Source organism: Musa acuminata, chromosome BXJ3-2 (genome assembly GCF_036884655.1).
Source record: "Musa acuminata AAA Group cultivar baxijiao chromosome BXJ3-2, Cavendish_Baxijiao_AAA, whole genome shotgun sequence".
NCBI classification, from domain to species: Eukaryota; Viridiplantae; Streptophyta; class Magnoliopsida; order Zingiberales; family Musaceae; genus Musa; species Musa acuminata.
Window position 1 is genome coordinate 34,055,895 of NC_088350.1, and position 22,285 is coordinate 34,078,179.

A 22,285-nucleotide genomic window follows, 5' to 3' on the forward strand; every position below is an offset into this window, starting at 1 on the left:
TAGTATAATTTTAAGTATTAATGATATTGAATTGACCTAATTAGTCTTCTTTCACTGCTATAAACATATCAAATACCTTAATAGGAATTAAAGACATTGAATTGATTCAATATAAGTCAAATTTTGATTAACTCATCATTAAAATTACTAATCATAGTATTAATAAATTTAATTAAAATATAATTAAATCTATTATACCATCAAAATATGTAAATCACTCTAATATGCATGACATATAAAGATTTCACATTATATATATATATATATATATATATATATATATATATATATATATATATAATTTTGATTAAATTAATATTAAATAAATTAATCATAACATTAAAGACTTTAATTAAATCCTAATTAACCCTATAATAACAATCATAAAGGTCTCAAACAACATATTAGACATTGAAAACATATAATATGCTTAATCATTTCATAAATCAGTAAAAATCTAAAAAAATAATAAACAAGGGGATAAAAAGGATTTAAAAAATCTTTTGATTTGGCTTAAATGTTCAAATAGACCATTTGAATTTAACAAATCTCTGGTATAAGTCAAAAACTAATTGTTACTAATCATTATAGGTCAGTATCGATCGGATTTCGATCGATCTATAGACCATCGGGTCATATGTCATAGACCATCGGTACAAGATGATCTATATATCGATCTCCTATCAGATCGATACATACCGCTTAATATACCACGACACGATGGACATCGATAGGAATGCTTCACCAACCTTGATCAAATGACAGACATCATATCCAAATGCTCAATCTAATATTCATAATGGAAGTAATGCTCAATAAAAAAGAAAAAAGAGTAAATGTTTGGTTGATAAAAGAAAGAAGTGAGATAAAATTTCTCATATATCTCTCTTGAAGAATGAGTTCTTTCAGATTTCTTCCTGTTTGAAAATGAAGTACATATATAGATGTTTGAAACTAGGAAAAGCTCTCATAAATATTCTTTTTCAAGAGTATACAAGAAGATATTTGGACTTATGGGCATTCATATACAACCAACCCTATAATATGGCATTTATGATAAGTTACATTCATAGAGTGATGAACAATGTATCAATTTCCTCATCTGAAATAATTGATCAATGTGATACTTTCAATACTTGTAAGGACAAAAATAATATCTCCACCACCCGACAGAAAGAACAATGTTACGTGAGTAATGGGAGCTCGCTTACTAAAGCTTGATTCAACCCCTCTTCCACATGATCTCAAAAATATCTTATTTTTACATCCAAATTCTTGATTCATTTAATATGGTTTGCATAAACAAGTTTAGTCTTATTATGTATATATATCGAGGCCTTTGTTTTCCTCTAAAAACGCAGAGCATTGTTATTATAATCATAAAAGCATTCAACTTTTGGACAAAGAGAAGAGAAAGTCCAAACTCGGCACTTTAAATGGTATCATGTGCAGGACGGCAATCTATTTGAGCCACAATGATCTAATTGATTTCAGCATGCTCTCAGGGAGCAAAAGCATTTCCAAGAGAAACTAGGGTTTGCCATTTCTCTGGAACAAACACTGGATATGCATCTGCATGAAGTAGACAATTGCACCACTTAGGGCAAAGGCAAACATGAAGTTATCATCGTCCAAAGTCCAAACAGTGCTAAATCTATATACATCTGAAACCACAAACCTCCAAACATTTGCAGAAATCCATCGCAATCTTAGTTAGAGAACTTCAGTAGATCAGCCTCACAGCCAAGATACTGGAAAGGATTCCTATGGACCGATGTCGCCATGTCCAGGAGCTGAGAAGGTGGATTGCACTTGCTCTGAAACAGCTGGTCTAGGTCTTGATGAGAAGCCAGAAGCTTGTCCAAGATTGACCACTCCCCAGGAAACCTATCATGTGGAAGAAGAGCTCCTCCTCCTGTTGTCAGTTTCATGAGGTTCTGAGAGCACTCGAGGTCCAGAGAGTTGATGGAGAGTGGTGGCACAAAGGGTGAGATTGTGGCCTCAGAGCTCAAGAGCTGAGGGAGATGCATGGAGGCATTGAATGAGAGGTCGTATGGGGTTTGGATGCTTTGCTTCTGATCTGCTGGAACAGATCCACTTGCCTTCCAAGGACTGAACTGGTCTTCTTCCATGACTGCTTCTGGAGGAATGCCCCTTTGGTAGTTCTTCTTCTTGAAGACTCTGCACACAACCCATCCATCTTCCTACATCGACAGAAAACATCTCTCTTGGTTAGATTCAGATATTGGAACTTGTCAGGCTTGATCGGTCACGTGGTACCTGGATGTCTGGGTTTCTGTCTTCCAGGCGATACTCATGCATGATCCAATCGGTCTTCTGTCCATGGGGAGCTCTCCCGGTGTAGAACACTAGGGTTTTCCTCATGCCAATCCTCTTGGAGCTGCTAAGGTGGATAGCTTTGTCTCTCCCGGTGGCCTTCCAGAATCCTGCGGTTGTTGCTCGGTTGGTTCGAGTCCCGGTCGGGTACTTCTTGTCTTTGTGGCTGAAGAAGTACCACTCATTTTGAGGCCCAGACCCAATTCTGCACTTCTCTGCAATGAATCAAAGGAAATCTATGAAGACTATGATGACGCATCTCTTTTAATACCGTTTCAAGAAGCTCATGGATCATATCACAGAGAGAAGCAAAGGGAGATGAAGCTCATTCGACTAAACCTTTGAGGTCCCATGGCTCGAGCTTGTTGATGTCGATATCTCTTATGACATCAAGATCAATAGCTTCATATGCCACCTTCTTCCTCAAGTAATAATACAGCAGCTCCTCATCTGTAGGGTGAAACCGGAAGCCCGGAGGGATCGATAGCTGCCCGTTGCTCGGCATCATACTTGCTAAAGCAAAGCAGACATCTCTCATGGTTCATATCTTAGCATGGACTGTACACAGAAGAACACAGAAAAAGAGACACACCTTGAGAGAACCGGGCTTCTTGATCTGCTCCGAACACCAGCAGCAAGGGACAGTAAGGTAAGCCAAGAGGCAACTTGTTCTTCCAGGAGATGGGCTTTAAGGGAGAGGGTGGTAAGCGTAGGACACACTCACAGCAAGCAACCATAGCAAATATAATATGATGCAGGTTGCGGTAAATAATATACTGGTCAAGCTAGGGTTAGGGTGACAGTGAGAGTGCATGGGTTTTGGATCATATGGAGAGTCCTACGTGAAGAAGGGGAGTTGTCTTTTGAAGAGGAGACCTGCTTGGGAAGAGTCTCACGGTGAATGAGGAAACATGCATGCAGACCGCCAATAACCAGTAGAGATAGATATCAAAGAGAATGAGGTCTCTCTCTCATTCCATATTCCTCTTCTATTCTTCATTCACCTTCTGTTCCCCCAACCCCACCCCATATGAGGCCTATTTTATGCACCATAGCCTTTTCCCTCATGCAGATCTGATATTTCCACCTTATTTTAGTTCTCCCCTCTCAAGAAATGGATTCATGGAGACCTCAGATACCATTCAATAATATGGTCTAATCTCCAGTGCCCCAGTCAACTAACATATTGATCCTCATAATTCTTGATTTATGAGTTCTCATACACATTTTACAGTAACATGATTTCCAGGACCTACTTGTCCTGTTACTTTCTGTCTCAAGTTATGGAGTTATTGGTGAGACGATGAGAGGGCGTTCGGAAACCCTAAAGCACAGTCAAGAAGAAGAATTGTGGCGGCACGTGCTGCAGCGTGGCCAACAGAACAGAGGCGGATTGATCCTCGAAGTCTGTGTGGGTTTGCACGTGCAAGGATCCCGTAGCAGCACTCCACCGCGCCCCTCACTTCGAGGCCGCCTCAAATCCAACCACACCCGAGAAGAAGAAGAAGAAAAAGCTCTTACGTTATTTGCAGTAATAAACAAAGCACATCATTGTCTCGTCGAAGGGATTCTTACGCTATCTCTCCCTCACCATCTCCCGGTCAAACACGGAGGCGTTCAAAGAATTCTTGTGATGTCGAGAGAGAGAGAGAGAGAGAGAGAGAGATGAGATAACTTGATGTGGCTCCTACTTCCATGTGTAATCACTGGTCCCTTTCTTGCTCAAGAGAATGAATACATGCCATCAGCTGGTAGTGACAGCATTTCTAGCAGTAAAATTATCAGTGGCTCAACATTTACGAGGGCCTGCATGCCGGTGGCAAAGACATGCATGGGAGCATGTAAAATGGAGGAGGCTTTCAACTCCTCAGCCTCGAAGGAAGAGAGAGAGCGAGAGACAGAAAGAGGGGGGAAATAAGAGAAGGGTGAGGTTACACAAGCTACTAGTCTGTGACTTCCCTTCTTCTTCGCCTACATTTCTGTGCTCTGTCCCTTCTCCCTTCCCCTTCATTTCCTACTGTGTCTTGTCTCATGTAGACTCACCTTCAGTGGAACACTTTGATACGTAGACAGCATAGTCTAAAAGGAAGAGACGAACGAACGAACGAAAGCTTTTACAGCTTGCACGACATCATGGCCACATTATTCCTTGCCCTAACCACAGCTTTTACTCAAATCATTATCGCATCTTTTGGCCAACGTTACACGGTTCAGAGCTGATAATGTACATATCTTGATCATCCATCATTTGGTGTGAGGATGAAGCTAAGATCATCAAGTATGTGATGTTCCTTAGCTGTTGATTCTCTTTGCTAATGGCATCACATGGAAGTCTGTGCTCCTTTCTTTAGGAATCCTTTCCTAGAAGATGTTGGAGTGATTGAAGTGTATGATTGTGAATTTAAAGTGCCTAAGTTTACGTAACGATGACAATCTTATAAATGAGTGCCATCATACATATAGTCTTCATTAGAATTAGCTTGCAAAACAGCTGTGTCATTGTTGTCACCATATATTAGCATCATTAATGTGTACAAAATGTCTTGTTGATGAAGGATCATCTGGTGCTACTTGTAGAAAACAACTTTGACAACATACTTTAAGGAACATTTAAATCTAGATACTACTAGCATGTAGCATGTTGTGATTCTAAAATTAGGTTGGATTTGTTTTTGAGCTCCCACATGCTAGAAACATTGCTTAACATGATTGCGATTTCGACCGATACAATTCTACGATACCGAATTTTTTGACAATCGAGCCGCTTCACAAAAATAATCAATCTAGAACATATGCATATGCAATTGCTTCGCATGCAAGAATTGCATTGCTAGTCGTTCTAAATTTGAGATATTTCCGTAATTGACAAGCAAGGTATCTCAATAAAAAAAATTGTCCTTAATTAACTAATGCATAAAACCAATGAGAATGTTTCATCGGTTTTTAGATAGATCATTGATCTTGAGATGATTATTGGCTAAAAGTAAGGTAATTTGTTCATGGAGATCCACTAATGAAGGAGATGGTATTAAGCTACAAGTATGAAGGAACCAAGCAAATTAACATTACTTTTCTATTTTTCATGCTCTCACAAAAGTTTGAAGAACAATGGAAGCTTGTGAAAAAATTATCAAGATTAGGAAAGAAAATGTAGATCTGACTTTCAATTTAAATGATTATTCATGTAGTTTTGATTCATAGAAAACCTATGTTTACTATGGTTGATAAATGAGCCACACTATTAACATGTTAGGGTCTACATTTTGTAATTTAAACCATACATTGATCAAGGCATTTTATAACACATACAAATTCAATTTACATTAAATGATTATATGTTATTGAACAGATCATATCACATTGTTGAATCTATGTTGTACCTCTTTAGGGCTATTGATGAATGAGTATGAGTTCATGAAAAAATCAAAATTGATGATACAGTTTGATTAGATTATAGCATGTATATAATTATTATTTATTTTGAATGTGAAGTATGAAGTATAGAAATTTTCTAAATGTAAAATTTAAGCTTAACTTCAGTACTATAGATTTATTTATGGTGTGGTCTAATTTACCATCAAGCAGTCATAGTTTGATAAAATTATTTAATTATGACACATATATAGCTCATTGAGAATTAGGCTTATGTTTGTGTAATCTCAAGTCAAACTCAGTCAATTGTCTGATGATACAAAAATAAAGTTAGAAATCAATCTCAAACTTAACTTTATTGGGGCTAAATTCAGGATGAAAACGATGAATAAAAGTCAGCTCATGAGAAATCCTAACATCAATCTAACATGTAAGGAAAAACAAAAACAAAAAATTTGTTGACTATGACCTGTTTGACAGTCTAATTATGTAAAAATATCTTATTATAGAATTACATATATATATATATATATATATATATATATATATATATATATATATATATATATATATATATATATATAGTTTTGTAAGAAAGAAACTTATCTAACAATATCCAAACTCTAAATTAAAAAGATTTAGCACTCACAGAAGGAATGGAAAACAAAAATATTTGTCCAATGTGACCTTTCTTACATACAATTACATAAGATATATTTTTCTAAGTATATATCCTACTCTGCAAGAAAGAATATTCCTATAACAATTCTAATTTAGAAAACTTACTTAAGAAATCCCTATCTTAATTGATGTACTTCAAACAAACAAATAGAATCCTATAGAATCATCAAATATGGCTGAATAAAATTCTATATAATTTTGGAAACTCACAGAAAAAGAGTAGATCTAATGCTCATTCAAGAATAGGAAAACAAAATTTGTATTCCATATAACCCATATCTTATTTTTCAAGAAAAAAAGTGTATTAGAGTCCTCCTATGTAATAAGATCTTATCTCAATTAATTCAGTCTTGAAAAATAATTAAGCAAATATAATTCTATGTAATCCTCACGAGTTTGAAGGTGCGTTCATGGGAGATGGTGATACCTTGAAAGATTATTTCTTGAAAATTGATGGAAGTTGCAAAAAAAGAAAAATATATATATCATAGAATATAGGGAGGATTTAACATAGCAAACATATGATTTGAGAAAATTCTTTGGAGTTTGGCTATAACAGGTTTTTCTTGGCCAATATGTGCATAAATTGGTAACAATAGCTATTTTATTATCTATCTTTATTGATGGCTATGGCAGAATGATATGGGAGGAGAAGTCAGATGAGAAGAAAAGAGGACTTGTTATGAAGATGTTGTAGGTAAATCATGGTGATTTGTCTAAGAAGAATTTTCTTGTCAAGATTGGCATCCAAAATGCACTTCTCAGCATGCTTTAATCTGAGAGAAAGCATTGGCTTGGTAAAGATATTTAAAAGTGTTCTCAAGCAATTCGTACTTGAGCATATACATCCACATTGCATCATCAAACTCCATTTGAAGCAGTGTATGTGTGGAAGACAAAGGCAACTCATTTTGAAGTCTTTGGCTATGTTTCTCATAACAAAACGACAGTAGAGTGCAATACATAAATTAAAGACTCCATGTCTTATGATCGTCTCACTAAGAAGTTACTGATTAGCTGTGATGCAGCACTATCAAGTTCTAACGAAGAAGATGATGAGTAATTGATTGCTCTAATTTAACATGTTGATGAAGACGATAATGATTCCAGCTCTTTCGCAATTAAAACTGAGCAACACTAGGCTTCATCAGGTTCCAACTCTCCCAAGCTCTTCTTCCTCCAAAACCCCTCCATGAAAATGGAGATCATCAAATGAATCTATGAGACATCAAAGTCCTTTGAAGAAGCTACGAAATGATTGCAGTGGCACGATGTTTCGAAGAGGAGAAAAAACTTGTGGAGCTGAAATGGATCCACAAGAGGTCTGATGGCTCAATTCAGAAATGTAATGATGTTGATTTGGAAGAAACATTTGCTTCCGTAGCAAAGCTTGACAATATTTCGGCTATGTTTAGCTTTAGTTTCTCAACATAATGAAATGCTTATCGATTCGATGCAAAATCAACTCCCTATAAATGGTGTTGTAGAAGAAAAAGTAATTGTGCTACAGCCACAGGGACAAGAACTTGCAGATCAAGGAAAGAAACTATACGAACCTAAGAACCACTCTGTCCAAAAGGATTAAAAGGCATGCATTTCAACAAACACAAGTTACATAGAAATGTGAGTGATCTCACATTATATATATGGCAAGAGCTCATGAGGTACTTTATGTCTTAATGTGGATGAACTCATTCATATGCTTGTTGATGAGTTCAGTTTCTTGGATAGGAAGTGGTGCAAAATGTGAGAAGAACTTTTGTTTCTCAAGAAAAGTTACTCCAGTTCAAATGATGAAGCAAAGACTAATTCTAATCTCAGTCAGCCTGACATTTGGCAAACTGCGAATCTCTTTATCCCAACAATGCAATATGCAAGCAAGGTTGATTAGGGAGTCGCAAGAAGTTTACTATGACACTTGAAGAAGAAGAAGAAGAAGAAGAAGAAGAAGAGCAAGCTCTTTTGGCAGTTAGTATGCTGAATCTGTAGAGAGTTCAGAGCATATGGGTCTGAACTCTTTCAATTGATGAAAGGTGTTTTCCATCAAACAAAATTAATAATGTTTGAAGATTGATTATCAATTGAACCAAATCTATTTCAAGATTGCTATGCTTATTATAAAACCAACAAAATTGATAGTATTACTCTTTCCAAGTTTATTAAGAGTATGTATCACAAAGCTTCTGAATTGAGGTGAGAGCCTTCCAAATTTTCCAAATAATTACTTTCTTTGTTGTTTTAATTGTAGATTGGTGGATGATAGATTAGATCAACATTTGAACATTCTTGTCTCAGTGCATATTTGGTAGAAGTAAAGTCAATTTCCTGTGCAAAACGAAAATAAAGTTCAGCCAAGTTGATTCACTATTATTCGATATATTTCCCAACACAAAGAGACATGCATATAAATATCTCTTCCATCTCTCGGTCTCCTACACGTACTTTCCAAGTCATGCAATCCTGCGAAAAACACAACAATAATATATCAATTCAAAGTCAATATAAAACTTTTGCCTGTCTGTATATGATGTTTCTCTTAGACAAAATTATGATTTTGAGAAAATATGCAATTGCTTAATCTTTCTCAAACACGAGACTAAATGTAAATTTACAACAACTACTTAATCATTTGCTTGCATGGAATAACAGTAATCGAGCATGCAACGGAGAGAAACAGAGAAACGGGTTCTTACTTGGAGCAGTCAAAGCTGAGGCTGGTGGGGATGACGTTAGTGGAGACGCCACAAGCCCCCGCAAGGCCGCTGGCCTTTGACGAGTCGACAGAACCTCCGGCATCTTTGAGCTCTTGGACGAGGCATGCACAGATCGCCCGGCGGTCCTCCACCGTGGGTGTCAGCTCCTTGATGCTCTTGACGCCGCTGCAACACTGGTCCGAGAGCGACGGGTCTTTCCCGGTCACGTACGGCACGCATTCACCGAACGCCGTCTGCGCTATCCCGCAGTCCGTGTGCGTGTCCGACGACGCCCTCAGCATGGCAGCCGCCAGAATCGCTACGAGAAACAAGAGACGAGCCATGCGCGTACAGAAGAAGCACTACACTCGCACAAGGACAAACTGCGACGACTGCAACAAACCACGCAAGCAGGCAATGTATATATGCAGGAAAGAGAGAGGGAGTAGAATGCCGTGATTTGTTGTATGATAGAGGTTAATCAGGCAATTACCGATTTGATGCAATTAAATCAGGACAAAGATTCCAATCGAAGTGTCATCAGATCAGAGATTTTGAATCGGATCGGATTTTGCATGAGCTATCTCGACATAATCACAAGCGTACGAGAGATTTGATGGATATGTATACCCCAATCAAGCTATACTATTATGTATGATCATCTATTTTGTGATTTGATATATTTGGCAGACACATAATTAATTGATACTAACATCAGAGTCAACGTTGATGTATGCGACTATAGAAACAAATCAAAAGAGAAAGAAAGATAATTTAGAAAGTTTAAATTATCTTATATATGTTTCTTCTTCTTCTTCTTCTTCTTCTTCTTCTTCTTCTTAACTACACTACTTAGAAACTGTAGATCTCATTTGTTATTACGATCTTTGCAATATTTGATAGCGTTGAAAAAACCATTTGTTATTATACGGAGTTGTTTTTATCTAAAAATATAATATCATTATTAGTCTATCAGATGATTGTATATTTGTTACATCATAATGTCAAACATCACATTGAAATTATAGCTTTGTGTGTGTGTGTGTATATATATATCCTCGTGGAGTTCGCATTCGCCGGCCTTCGTTTGCATGTCGCGTTGTGCATTTCATATGCGCCGTTTGGGGATCACACGATGCTGGATTCCAATCCTTGCCGATGAGCCCAATGACACTGTCATTCGTCTTCTCTCTCACTTCTCCCTCCTTATATACGCTTGGGGGTTGTATCACCTTCAAAGCAACCTGCATCGACCACCGTGAAGCCATGGCCGAGAAGGAAGGCGGCGTCGTGAAGGAGGGCCACGAGGAGGGCATGAGGCAGGCGCTGTCCCTCCTGGAGGAGTTCGGCCTCCCCATGGGCCTCCTCCCGCTGGCCGACGTCGTCGAGGTGGGCTTCGTGAGTGCCACCGGCTACATGTGGATCGTGCAGAAGAGCAAGGTGGAGCACAACTTCAAGATGGTGAGCAAGCTCGTGAGCTACGACAAGCTGATCCACGGCTACGTGGAGAAGGGCCGTATCAGGAAGCTGAAGGGGGTGAAGGCGAAGGAGCTGCTGCTGTGGCCTCCCGTCCACGAGATCACCATGAACGAGGACCCGGCCACCGGGAAGATCCACTTCAAGAGCCTCGCAGGCGTCACCAAGACCTTCCCTGTCGAGGCCTTCGCCTTGGGCCAGTAGGGGAGGAGGAGCTGTGTTTTGCCCTTCCGTCCATGGAGTGGTTGGGTGGGTGTTACTACTACTAGTTTCTGATCTCTGCTTGGGGGGTCACAAAGGGAATAAGAAAACATGGAGAAGAAGGCTCTCTGTTATCATGTTTCATGTTTTCTAATTGTATGTCTATTAAGGGTGATTTCGATTCTCCAACACGTCCACACTTTTCATATTATCACAAGTGGCTATCCAATGACATGTAGGACGACAGGTCATTCAACTTAGTGTCAAGCTGGAAGCGACACACCGTCTAAATGTCCATTATCATCTTCTCCACGTCAGCATCTCACTAGGGCAATGCAATATAATGAATGCCTATGCCACATACCCAATCCTTAATCACATATCTTAATTAAATACAAGTGTTAAACCTTATCTACAACCCTAAAGATGGGTGGAAGTTGCAGATTAAAGAAATATTGATATAAAAAGTTGATGCACCAAACCATGAAGTCTATACTTAAAGATGAGGCATCCACTTTGCTCATTGTTCTTTAGGGGGGGGGGGGGGGAGATCATAGTGGAGCATATCATTAGTTTATGTTATCAAATTGGAGGGAGCGGCGACAACAATTTGGATGCTAAACATGGTTAATGTGGCCCACACAGACTTCAAGTGAAGAACAATTGATCAATCGATGTGTTGCTTGATGGGTGGCTATCGTTGACCAAACCGGTTGACTTGTTCAACCCCCAATAATAATAATAATAATAATAATAATAATAATAATAATAATAATAATAATAATAATAATAATAATAATAATAATAATAATAATAATAATAATAATAATAATAATAATAATAATAATAATAATAAAGCTTGGATATATAGAGTCCATGACATTCTTATAAGTAGAATTTGATTGGAAAGTATTCCATGGTGAAATATATATAAAGGCGGATCCAATTAGTAGCAGCCCGACATTAAACTAAAGCACATGACTGCTGCGTTCTCAATGCTCCTTAAGATCACGTCGTGCCATTAAACTATAGCAAATACTGCTTTTCTCTCGTTTTCCTCTTGCGGTTTCCGTTTCTCGCCGGCGATAAGAAGGTATCGCCCTTCCTACGATTCCGAGCTACACAGCTTGAGATCGGACGAGAAAGAAGGAGAAATGATCGATTTCAATAGGAGTCCGAAGATGAAACCCGCCGCCTGTTAGTCTCTGCCTCCAATTCTCCCGTTTTCTCTCGTGATGGAAGCGATCGAGTGGGTTATAAGAAGACGAGTTACTGGATCCGTCGTTGGCGAGCAGGTAGAGGGCGAGGTGAGGAAGCTGCGGCGGCTGAGGCTCCCCCTCTGGTCCTGCCCGCCGAACCGCCCTCCCGGTTCTTGAGTTCCAGCAGAGAAGGCTTGGATTTTTAAGTCGCCTTCCCTTCCTTCCCCCTCTTCTTCTTCTTCTTCTTCTTCTTGTTCGAGTTCTTGCGTTTGGATCTGTCTTTGTTTCCCGCGTGGTTGCCGCTGTTGTTGTTCCAGCTATGGGTTCTCTTCCAGATGGGGATCCGGGGTTCTTTAGAGGGTTTCCTAATGGTCTGGGGTTCAGTTCTGGAACGGATGGGTCTTCGTCCTCGGTCGTGTTGGATCAGGAAAGGAGTAACCTTGTGGGGGCGCCTTCGAGGCTCGAGGGCGGAGGGGCTCTGGACGCCAAAACGGCGATGGCGATGAAGAGCCACTGCGAGGCCGAGAGGCGGCGGAGGGAGAGGATAAATGGCCACCTTGCCGTGCTGAGGAGCATGGTCCCCTGCGCCGACAAGGTTGGTGGTCGCTTTCTCTTTGTTCTTCTTTGTTTGCTTCGGTGCCTGCTTGCCTTGTGCTGTGGAGGTTCTGTCAACACCACTTCACAACTTGATTTAAAACCTTGATTTGTTCTTCTGTTTATGTGAACCCTGTGAACTTGACCAGTCTTTGACATGGTTGAGGTTATTGGCATCTCTATGATTTGGAGGAGAAATTTTAATTTTCTTTTATATGTCCCTTTCAATTTGCCTATGTTGTATATAAACCTCTCCTGCCTCTAAAAATTGTGTTGTAGTTATAGGTGTGCCTCTTTGCTTCATTGGCATAGGTTAGATTCTTGGTTTTGTTTAGTCTGATATGGTTGGGTGTTTGAGAAAATTCGAACAGTAGGAAGTGAAAGTCAAATAGAGAGAAACTACTCTGGAGCTATTCACTGAACTTATCAGTTTCAAAGAGTATCTATGTAAAGCACCTATTCTGAGATTCTATGAAGAAGAAAAAGCCGATCTTATGTTATTTCTCAAATCACCAGTGTTTACTAAGGATCAACCTAGCCAACATACGCAAGCCTAACACTCATTGTTCTTCTAATTTTTCCTTGCTTTCATGAAACTTTGTTGTTGACATTATCGTGTCGCACGACAAGGCCCAATCAACAAGGAGGCATTCCCCAAGTAAATCCTTGGTTTTCGAATATTAGGATGAGCGAGTTAATGTTCACCTTTTTCGGCTTTTCATAGGTTTGGGTCTTACTCTACTCCATTCAACCACTATTTTGAGTGTGCACTATTTCTTGAGGTTCATGTGCTGTTTTAATTAATTCACACTCCCAGTGAGTTTTAAGAATTAGTATTTGGTAGTAGAAGATGTGGACAGTTGATATCAAGATCATTGATCGTAAAGATTTTTTGTCGTGAGACATGCATTTTCTTGATGGATGGGACTCCTCTTTATTGTATTTTTATTTTGTCCTTTGTTTATGGTCCTAGATAGTATCTACGCTTATCAAGAGCTACAATCTTTATTCCCTGTTGCTTTCACTCATGCCCTTTGTTCTAATTCTTCAAACTGTAATATTCTTTTCTTGTTGCATGGTTTGTTGAATTTCCATCATGAATTTAAAATTGGAGTTCGGTTTTGTATTTTGTTGTTCATGATCCTAGCTACCTTTATCTAAAGTCGTAGTTTTTTTTGCTTTCCTGGATTTTGCTTATGCTCTATGTCCTATTCTGTTTCTTCAATTGAGTCCTCTGTTGACTGTGATCCAGAAAATGGTAAGGGCGTTCCTTAGTCATCTACCTTTCCAAGATTAATCAGATAGTTTTTAACATCTGATATATGGAAGATGTTTACTTTATATATGATGAGGATTATAGAACTTAATATTTTATATTTTTTTCTAGAATACTTATCTATCTATTATGACTTTTACATCTAATTTTTTGAAGACCTATTTCAATATTATCATTGGATACCTAATCCATCAACAGCTTAAGATTCTATGTCATCTTGCACTTTAAGAACCAACTATTCTCTTGACAAAGCATGTCTATGAGTGCAAAATCTTTTCATTGAAGAAACCAGTGGAATTATTAATATATCGATAAATTGTTGCTTTTTTGATTGATCAATAAATTGGTTAGTAATATTGACTACATTTTAAGACATATTTTATTAAAAGGTAGTGGTTACTTCTTGCAGTTGGACAAAGCTGCCTTGTTGGCCGAAGTCATTGGTCATGTAAAGAAACTCAAGAGGAATGCTGTAGAAATCAGCAAAGGCTACACCATTCCATCTGATACCGATGAGGTGAGGGTTGAAGTTCAAGGAGATGCAATGAGCACCGGCGGTTTTATGGTCAAAGCATGTCTATGTTGTGAGGACCGGCCATGGATCCTTGCAGATCTAAGACAAACACTTCACAGCTTGCATCTTCAAACTATTAGAGCCGAGATTTCAACTTTAGGTGGTCGAATCAAAAACGTGTTTGTGATGAGATCTGCGAAAAACTCCAGAAACATCGACAGGCATCATTTTGTGGCTTCTGTTCACCAGGCTCTGAAGTCCATACTCGAGAGAATCAATTCACAAGTGGACTTTCTGCCGAGGGCCACATTTGCTAACAAAAGGCAAAAAATCTCACTGTTGGAGTCATCGAGCTCCGCTTCAGGACTATTACATTGAGGAGTTGAAGCATATAGTTGCACTGCTTGCACCTGATATGATGTGATGCTTCTTTTACATGGACTGTTTTATCTACCACAGCTTAAGTATGTCAATAGTGCTGCTTTGAACTAGAAATTGGTGTTTGATGTATGTTATATTGGGTTTCCTCACATGTAAATCTGCAATGTATGTGAACTTGATGGACTAAATTTATATTACTTGTTTTGTCATTTTCATGTGCTATTTATTTGCTGGGACTCGTTTGGAAGGGAGATTTACAATTAAAATCAGCAAAAACGATGAGAATAGAAACATATAGAGGCACATAAAGCCACCTTCATTAATGGATAGATGTTGTTACGCTTATTTTTAATATCTTTTTGGAAGCAAACGTTGTTTAGGCTTTCGAATTGTGTGTCTTCAATCCCCATATATTATAGTCGACAGATTTAGTTCCCAAATAGTGTTGCAGTTTGTCTCTTTTTTTTTTCTTTCTTTCTTTTTCTTCTTCTTTTCTCTCTCTCTCTCTCTCTCTCTCTCTCTCTCTCTCTCTCTCTCTCTCTCTATATATATATATATATATATATATATATATATATATATATATATATATATATATATATATATATATATATATATATAAAGAAACGAGAAAGACAGACCGCCGCCACCTCTGCTTCCTGTGCGCCTCGAGTTGTTACCATTGCCTTTAAGCTTCCGCGATTCTGAAGGCGGCGGCGGCGACAAAAGCAGGTGTAGTAGTTTCCTCCGCAGTAGCCTTAGTTGGACTCCGACGCCATAATTGATACCATCAAATGCTTCTTCCCGATGGTTGCTACTGCTGCCACCGCTGGTTCACAATTGGCTTCTAGAATTACCCACCGGACCGTCTGCTAACACTGCCATAATCGCTTTCTGTAGTAAATTTTTTATGCATGATAATTAAATTTTAATTATGATTTTTAGATATTTATATAATTATTCACATGTACATATTTTAAAATTATAAAATAATATTTATTTTTTATATAAAGATATGAATTATGTTTTATCATGATTATAGTTATCATATGAATTTTTTATGATGATTAATAATAATAATATTATTATTTTATTCTTATTATTAAATTATTTTTTATATAAATTAGACTTAAAAAATTTTAATCAATATTATTTATAATTTATATTCTTATGTTTTATTTGTCTAGTAGTTATCAAAGTACCATAAGATGATATGTTTATGAGATGTAAATTATGATAAATGTTTTATTATTTATAAAATATATTTAAATTATATTTTATATTATTGTTTTGATCTTGTAGTTTTCGATGTAGCTTGGATTAATAAATTTATAAAATTATATTGAGAAATTAATCTTAAATAATATTTAAAAAATAATATTCATACATAATTAAGAGATTTAGATATTCTCAAATAAAAATATACATTGAATAATTATGTGATGATGTAGGATAATACTACGTATCCTTTTAGTTTATGATTGTATATATAATAATAACAACTCTATTCGATAATGATGATATCAATCCTTCATAATTATAAAATATTATGTGAATATTAGATATATTAATATTTTATCCAAAAATAAAATAGAGGTGATATCAATAGTTTAATATTTACTAAAAAACTTAAAATATTAATATTATATTATTTTGTTACAATGATATTTACTTCATTGTATTCTTATAAATGTTAATATATTTTTTAGATTAAATTATTATAAATGGCTTGAGTATTAAGAGTTAGATGTTAAATTTATTTGTTGAAAGGATCACAAACTTTAATAATTATTAAATAACTTTGAAAAGGGTCTAAAAGGCTCAATTTTAATAATTACTAATAATATTTAGATTTTATTATAAAATATAATTAATACATTGAGAAATTAAATAATTGAATTAAAGTTATTGGTAAATCAATAATTGATACCTTAAATGGAAAAACTGGCTATAACTCAACATTACAATATTAGTGAAGTTCTATGATATATTATCGTTATGACTAACAAAAATACAAAACTTAAAAATATTGGGTATAAATTTAGATGAGTTCTTCGAGCATAATTTATTTTTAATTCTCTTCCTTCTATATTTGGCCTCATTATAAGATAGATAAGTAAAATTTAAATGAATTGACCGGTATATATGTTTAAAAATAATTAAGATTAAAATAGAAAAGATTCATAATATTTTGAGTACCACTGGAGAAGAGGGTAATAATAAAAAGTTGAAACATAATTTATCAAATAAATCAACTTAGTTTATAAATACTATATAAACTCATAAAAAAATATTCACATTAAAATGCTATTTCTTTAGTGAAAAATATTATATGAAGAGGACTATAAGATTTGTCCGAAAAGAAAAGGTATAAGCTAAATTAATCATTATGGAAGTCCCTTTATAATGTTAGGATCGAGAGCACTAAGAGGGGGGGGGTGAATTAGTGCAGCGGAAATCTTACAGCAATTTAAAAGCTAAAGCTGCGTTCGTCCGATAAAAAATGATTTCGATATAAAAGCAGAATCACAGTGCAGTTTGCGTCTAAGTGCAGTTTTGCGTCTAAGCGCAGTTTGCGTCTAAACACAGTTTGCGTCTAAGCGCAGTTTGCGTCTAAGCGCAGTTTACGTCTAAACTCAGTTTTACGTTCAAACGCAGTTTTACGTCAAAACGCAGATTTACGTCTAAACGTAGTTTTACGTCTAAACGCAGATTTACGTCTAAACTCAGATTTACGTCTAAATGTAGTTTTGCGTTTAAAAGCAGTTTTGAACCTTGAAAAGCGTTTTACGTAGAAAGCAATTTGCAGTTATAAATGGAGTCCGAATGTAAGCGTAAACTGCAGTGTGAAGATCGTACGAAAACACGATTTACGTTTGAATGCAGATTCTGAAAGAACAGCACTTAGAACTTGTTCGTGAAAGCGCAGAGAGCAGTAGTAATGGAGGAGGTTTGCAGTAATGATAAAGTGCTCAAAAATAAACGCAAACCAGAGATTTAGAGTGGTTCGGTCAGCCTTGACCTACTCCACTTTTGGCTTCCTCCACCGACGAGGTTGCCGACGTCAACTAGCTGCCTTCCTTCAATGGGCGAAGGCTAACTGCCCTTTTACAGTTTCTCTCCTTTTGACAGGCTCAGGAGACAACCTTTACAGATCCTTTCTCTCCTCTCTTTACAACTCAAGACTTGAAGAACAGAAGGAGGAGAACTTTAGGACTTTACACAAATTTGAGCTCTTAGAATCACTGAAAAGATCAAGAATTCGGTGTGTATCTATGTCATTTCAGTGCTGAATGGGTGGGGTATTTATAGGCCCCAACCCAGTTCAAATTTGGAGCTCAAAACGATCAAATCGATCAAATCCCAGAATTCTGGGATCAGGCGGTTGCACCTCTTGACTGGAGAGGTGGCACCGCCTGGCAGAGCTCGAAGACTGAGCTCAGGCGATTGCTTCTCTCTGCCAGAGCTCGAAGACTGAGCTCGGTGATTGCATCACCTGGCAGAGCTCGAAGACTGAGCTTGGTGATTGCATCACCTGGCAGAGCTCTAAACTGAGCTCGGTGGTTGCATCACCTGGCAGAGCTCCAAACTGAGCTCAGGCTGATGCACCTCTCTGCCAGAGCTCGAAGACTGAGCTCGGTGATTGCATCACCTGGCAGGGCTCGAGACTGAGCTCAGGCTGATGCACCTCTCTGCCAGAGCTCGAAGGCTGAGCTTGGTGGTTGCATCGCCTGGCAGAGCTCGAAACTTGAGCTCTGGCGGTGCTACCTCTTGGCAGAGGAGGTTGCACCGCCCAGTCTAGCTCGTAGACTGAGCTCTGGGCGGTTGCACCTCTCGGCTGGGGCGGTTGCACCTCCCAGCCTCGCAGCCCTGGCGGTTGCACCTCCTGGCTGGGGCGGTTGCACCTCCCAACCCCACAGCCCAGGCGGTTGCACCTCCTGGCTGGGGCGGTTGCACCTCCTGGTGCAATCAGGGTCTGAATGGTTCACTCCATTCGGCCCACTTTGAATCTTTTCAGGGGCCCAATTGCCCCAAGATTAAGCTAATGGGATCACCTCCCATTTTCATGCTTAATCATCATGCTAACTACGATTAACTCTAAGACAACTTCTGCAGCTTTGCTCCGATGCGTCAATCGCTTCTTCCGGCGAGTTTCCGGCCAACTTCCGTCGATCAACCGATAACCCTCGGTGATCCTTCTGCGGACATCCGGCATACTCCTGGACTTTGCGACGATCCACTTGGCGAGTTCTGACGAGCTTCGCTTGGCAAGCTTCTGGACTTCTCGGATCTGTCCTCGCTGAACCTCCGACGACCGTCCGAACTTCCGTCGAACTCTCGAACTCCCAACGTGATCATGATCTTGACTCCGGCGCAACACCTGCTGCTTGTCTTACTCTTATCGTAGTTAATCCTGCACACTTATCTCAACACATAGATTAGACAACAAATGACAATTGACTTCATCATCAAAATCCGAGATTCAACAATCTCCCCCTTTTTGATGATGACAATCAATTGATAATGGAGTTATCCTTAACTCCCCCTGTCTATATGCCATAGTTGAGATAAGTCAACCTTGAATTCAAGACTAAGAATTCAAGTGACGTATTGATAAGTTAGATCAGTTAAACTTATCAATACTCCCATCATGATACCTATCATGATGTATCTCTTCAAGGATGATGTCAAAGCTTGACATTCATCATCACGTTTGTATTATGGTGTTTGTAACTGTTCATCATGTAAACATATAAAGCTACGAAGGACTTTTTACATGATGCACACATTTGAGATTTTCTAGCAAGTTTGCATTTACTTCACAAAATAGGATATCAAATCAAGATATGATGCAAACTATAGCACATGTTCACATATCTCTTGGTGATGCAAGGATGGCATAACATTGTTTATAGCATCATTCAAGTATTTGCAACTATGACATAGATATGATGATGGCAGTTCAGCTATGACATAGTGTTTATCAATTCATATGTTTCTCCCCCTTTGTCATCAACAAAAAGCATGATAGCATTATCAAGCATATAAAGGAAGTCATGACACATATATCTTTTTATTATTTTTGCTTGACGGAGGAAAGTCATTTTTCAAAGAGTTTTCATAAGAGTTTACAAGAACATCCCATTTTTAGTATACAAACCGAAAAATGAACTTCTTACATGCATCTGGTTAAAAATGTTTGTCACATAATTTGCAACATGTTATTTGATCAAGCGTTTGTCAAGGCATGTAATAGTAATAACATCCGAAAAATAATTTTAACTAGTTAAAGTATTCGGACAATTCAACATTCCTAATTCTCTTCTTATGTAATCAAATTGTTCTTCACATAGGGGTTTTGTAAAAATGTCAGCTAGTTGATGTTTAGTATCAATGAACTCTATGGTTACATCTTGATTAGAGACATGATCTCGTATAAAGTGATGTCTAATATCAATATGTTTTGTTCTTGAGTGTTGTATAGGATTTTTGGTTAAGCATATTGCACTTGTGTTATCACATTTAATTGGAATATTTCTGAGATAAACTTTATAATCTTCTAAGGTATTTTTCATCCAAACAACTTGTGCACAGCATGCACTTGCTGCAATATATTCAGCTTCGGTTGTTGATAGTGCAACTGAGTTTTGTTTCTTTGATGACCAGGAAACAAGGGCATGTCCTAAAAATTGACATGATCCTGATGTGCTTTTTCTATCAAATCTTCACCCAGCAAAGTCAGCATCAGCAAAAGCAATTAACTCAAAATTTTCTGATTTTGGGTACCATAATCCTAGATTTGTGGTACCATTAAGATATCTAAATATTCTTTTAACTGCTTTGAGATGAGACATCTTAGGGTTTGATTGAAATCTAGCACAAAGTCCTACACTGAACATGATGTCTGGTCTGGTTGCAGTGAGGTAAAGTAAACTTCCTATCATACCCCTATAAGTTTTTTGATCAAAGCTTTCTCCACTTTCATCAATTTCTAATTTAGTGGAGGTGCACATAGGAGTGTTACTGGCCTTTGAGTTGTTCATATTAAACCTTTTTAATAAATTCATGGCATATTTAGCTTGACTAATAAAGATGCCATTGCTTAGTTGTTTGATTTGTAAACCTAAGAAGAATGTTAATTCTCCCATTAAGCTCATTTCGAATTCAAGACTCATAGTTTTACCAAACGATTCACAAAGAGATTCATTTGTAGAGCCAAAGATGATATCATCAACATAAATCTGAACAATGAGAAAATTATTTTCAAAATTCTTGATAAACAATGTAGTATCAACCTTGCCTTTTATGAAATTATTTTCAATGAGAAAAGAACTAAGTCTCTCATACCAAGCCCTTGGGGCTTGTTTTAAACCATAGAGAGCTTTAGTTAGTCTAAACACATGATTAGGATAGCCATTATTTTCAAATCCAGGGGGTTGTTCAACATAAACTTCTTCGGAAATGAAACCATTTAGAAAAGCGCTTTTAACATCCATTTGAAATAACTTAAAATTATTGCAACTGGCGTAGGCAAGGAGCATCCTTATGGCTTCCAATCGAGCCACAGGTGCGAAGGTTTCTTCGTAATCGATACCTTCTTCTTGGTTGAAACCTTTGGCCACTAATCTAGCCTTGTTTCTAACCACGATACCATTTTCATCTTGCTTGTTTCTAAAGACCCATTTAGTACCAATAACTAAATGGTCATTTGGCCTAGGAACAAGCGTCCACACCTCATTTCTCTCAAATTGATTTAATTCATCTTGCATTGCGATAATCCATGAATCATCTTTCATGGCTTCATCAACACATTTGGGTTCAATTTGGGAGAGAAAGGCGGCGTTGGCACAAAAGTTTTTAAAAGAAGATCGTGTTTGAACCCCCTTTGATGTGTCTCCTAGGATTAGCTCCTTAGGATGAGCATCTATATACTTCCAATCCTTGGGTAAGGATATTTCGGAAGTGGATGCATCCAAGTTGTTAATTGGAGACGGGGTTTCGTTTAAATTCAAGGAATCAAAATCATCATCAAGATCATTTTTCTTAATTTCTGAAATCTCATTGAAAACAACATGGATGGATTCTTCAATAACTAAGGTTCTTTTATTGAAGATGCGAAAAGCTTTAGAAACCGAAGAATAACCAAGAAAGATTCCTTCATCAGATTTAGCATCGAATTTTCCTAAGTTATCCTTTTCATTCAAGATAAAACACTTACACCCAAAGACTTTGAAATATGAGACATTGGGTTTTTTGTTATTCCATAACTCATAAGGAGTTTTGGTGAGTAAGGGTCTTACTAGGACTCTATTTAAAATATAGCATGCAGTGTTTACAGCTTCGGCCCAAAAATATTTGGGTAGGCTATGTTCATTCAACATTGTTCTTGCCATTTCTTGTAAATTTCGATTTTTTCTTTCTACTACCCCATTTTGTTGAGGATTTCTTGGAGTAGAGAAATTATGGTTATATCCGTTGAGTTCACAGAATTCTTGGAAGTCATGGTTTTGAAATTCTCCACCATGATCACTTCTAATTGACGAAATCATAGATCCTTTTT

General features: G+C 37.5%; 4 protein-coding genes across 6 annotated transcripts; 2 read left to right on the plus strand and 2 right to left on the minus strand.

Moving 5' to 3' along the window:
• Positions 1 to 1,354: 1,354 nt before the first annotated feature.
• LOC135630862 (NAC domain-containing protein 76-like) lies at positions 1,355 to 3,341 on the minus strand. 3 transcript variants are annotated; one of them, XM_065138114.1, is made up of 5 exons: positions 2,930 to 3,341; positions 2,677 to 2,850; positions 2,281 to 2,552; positions 1,679 to 2,204; positions 1,355 to 1,572 (listed from the first exon to the last, which is right to left on the minus strand). In XM_065138114.1, exons 1-4 carry the CDS (start codon positions 3,072 to 3,074, stop codon positions 1,710 to 1,712), a joined length of 1,086 nt encoding a protein of 361 aa, XP_064994186.1. In that variant the 5' UTR covers positions 3,075 to 3,341; the 3' UTR covers positions 1,355 to 1,572; positions 1,679 to 1,709. The 3 variants fall into 3 exon arrangements, with proteins under 3 accessions (XP_064994186.1, XP_064994185.1, XP_064994188.1); XM_065138113.1 differs by having other exon boundaries at positions 1,355 to 2,204; XM_065138116.1 differs by having other exon boundaries at positions 1,355 to 2,204; positions 2,677 to 2,846; positions 2,930 to 3,021.
• Positions 3,342 to 8,840: 5,499 nt separating this feature from the next.
• Positions 8,841 to 9,427, minus strand: LOC103976597 (non-specific lipid-transfer protein A-like). Its single transcript, XM_009391863.2, has 2 exons — positions 9,084 to 9,427; positions 8,841 to 8,850 (listed from the first exon to the last, which is right to left on the minus strand). The coding sequence occupies exons 1-2, from the start codon at positions 9,425 to 9,427 to the stop codon at positions 8,841 to 8,843; spliced, it is 354 nt and encodes a 117-aa protein (XP_009390138.2).
• Positions 9,428 to 10,339: 912 nt separating this feature from the next.
• Positions 10,340 to 10,854, plus strand: LOC135631402 (uncharacterized). The gene has a single exon (XM_065139055.1). The coding sequence runs from the start codon at positions 10,350 to 10,352 to the stop codon at positions 10,761 to 10,763; it is 414 nt and encodes a 137-aa protein (XP_064995127.1). The 5' UTR covers positions 10,340 to 10,349; the 3' UTR covers positions 10,764 to 10,854.
• An 893-nt stretch (positions 10,855 to 11,747) lies between these two features.
• LOC103976491 (transcription factor bHLH30) lies at positions 11,748 to 14,933 on the plus strand. Its single transcript, XM_009391710.3, has 2 exons — positions 11,748 to 12,554; positions 14,239 to 14,933. Exons 1-2 carry the CDS (start codon positions 12,279 to 12,281, stop codon positions 14,719 to 14,721), a joined length of 759 nt encoding a protein of 252 aa, XP_009389985.2. The 5' UTR covers positions 11,748 to 12,278; the 3' UTR covers positions 14,722 to 14,933.
• The last annotated feature ends 7,352 nt before the right edge of the window (positions 14,934 to 22,285 follow it).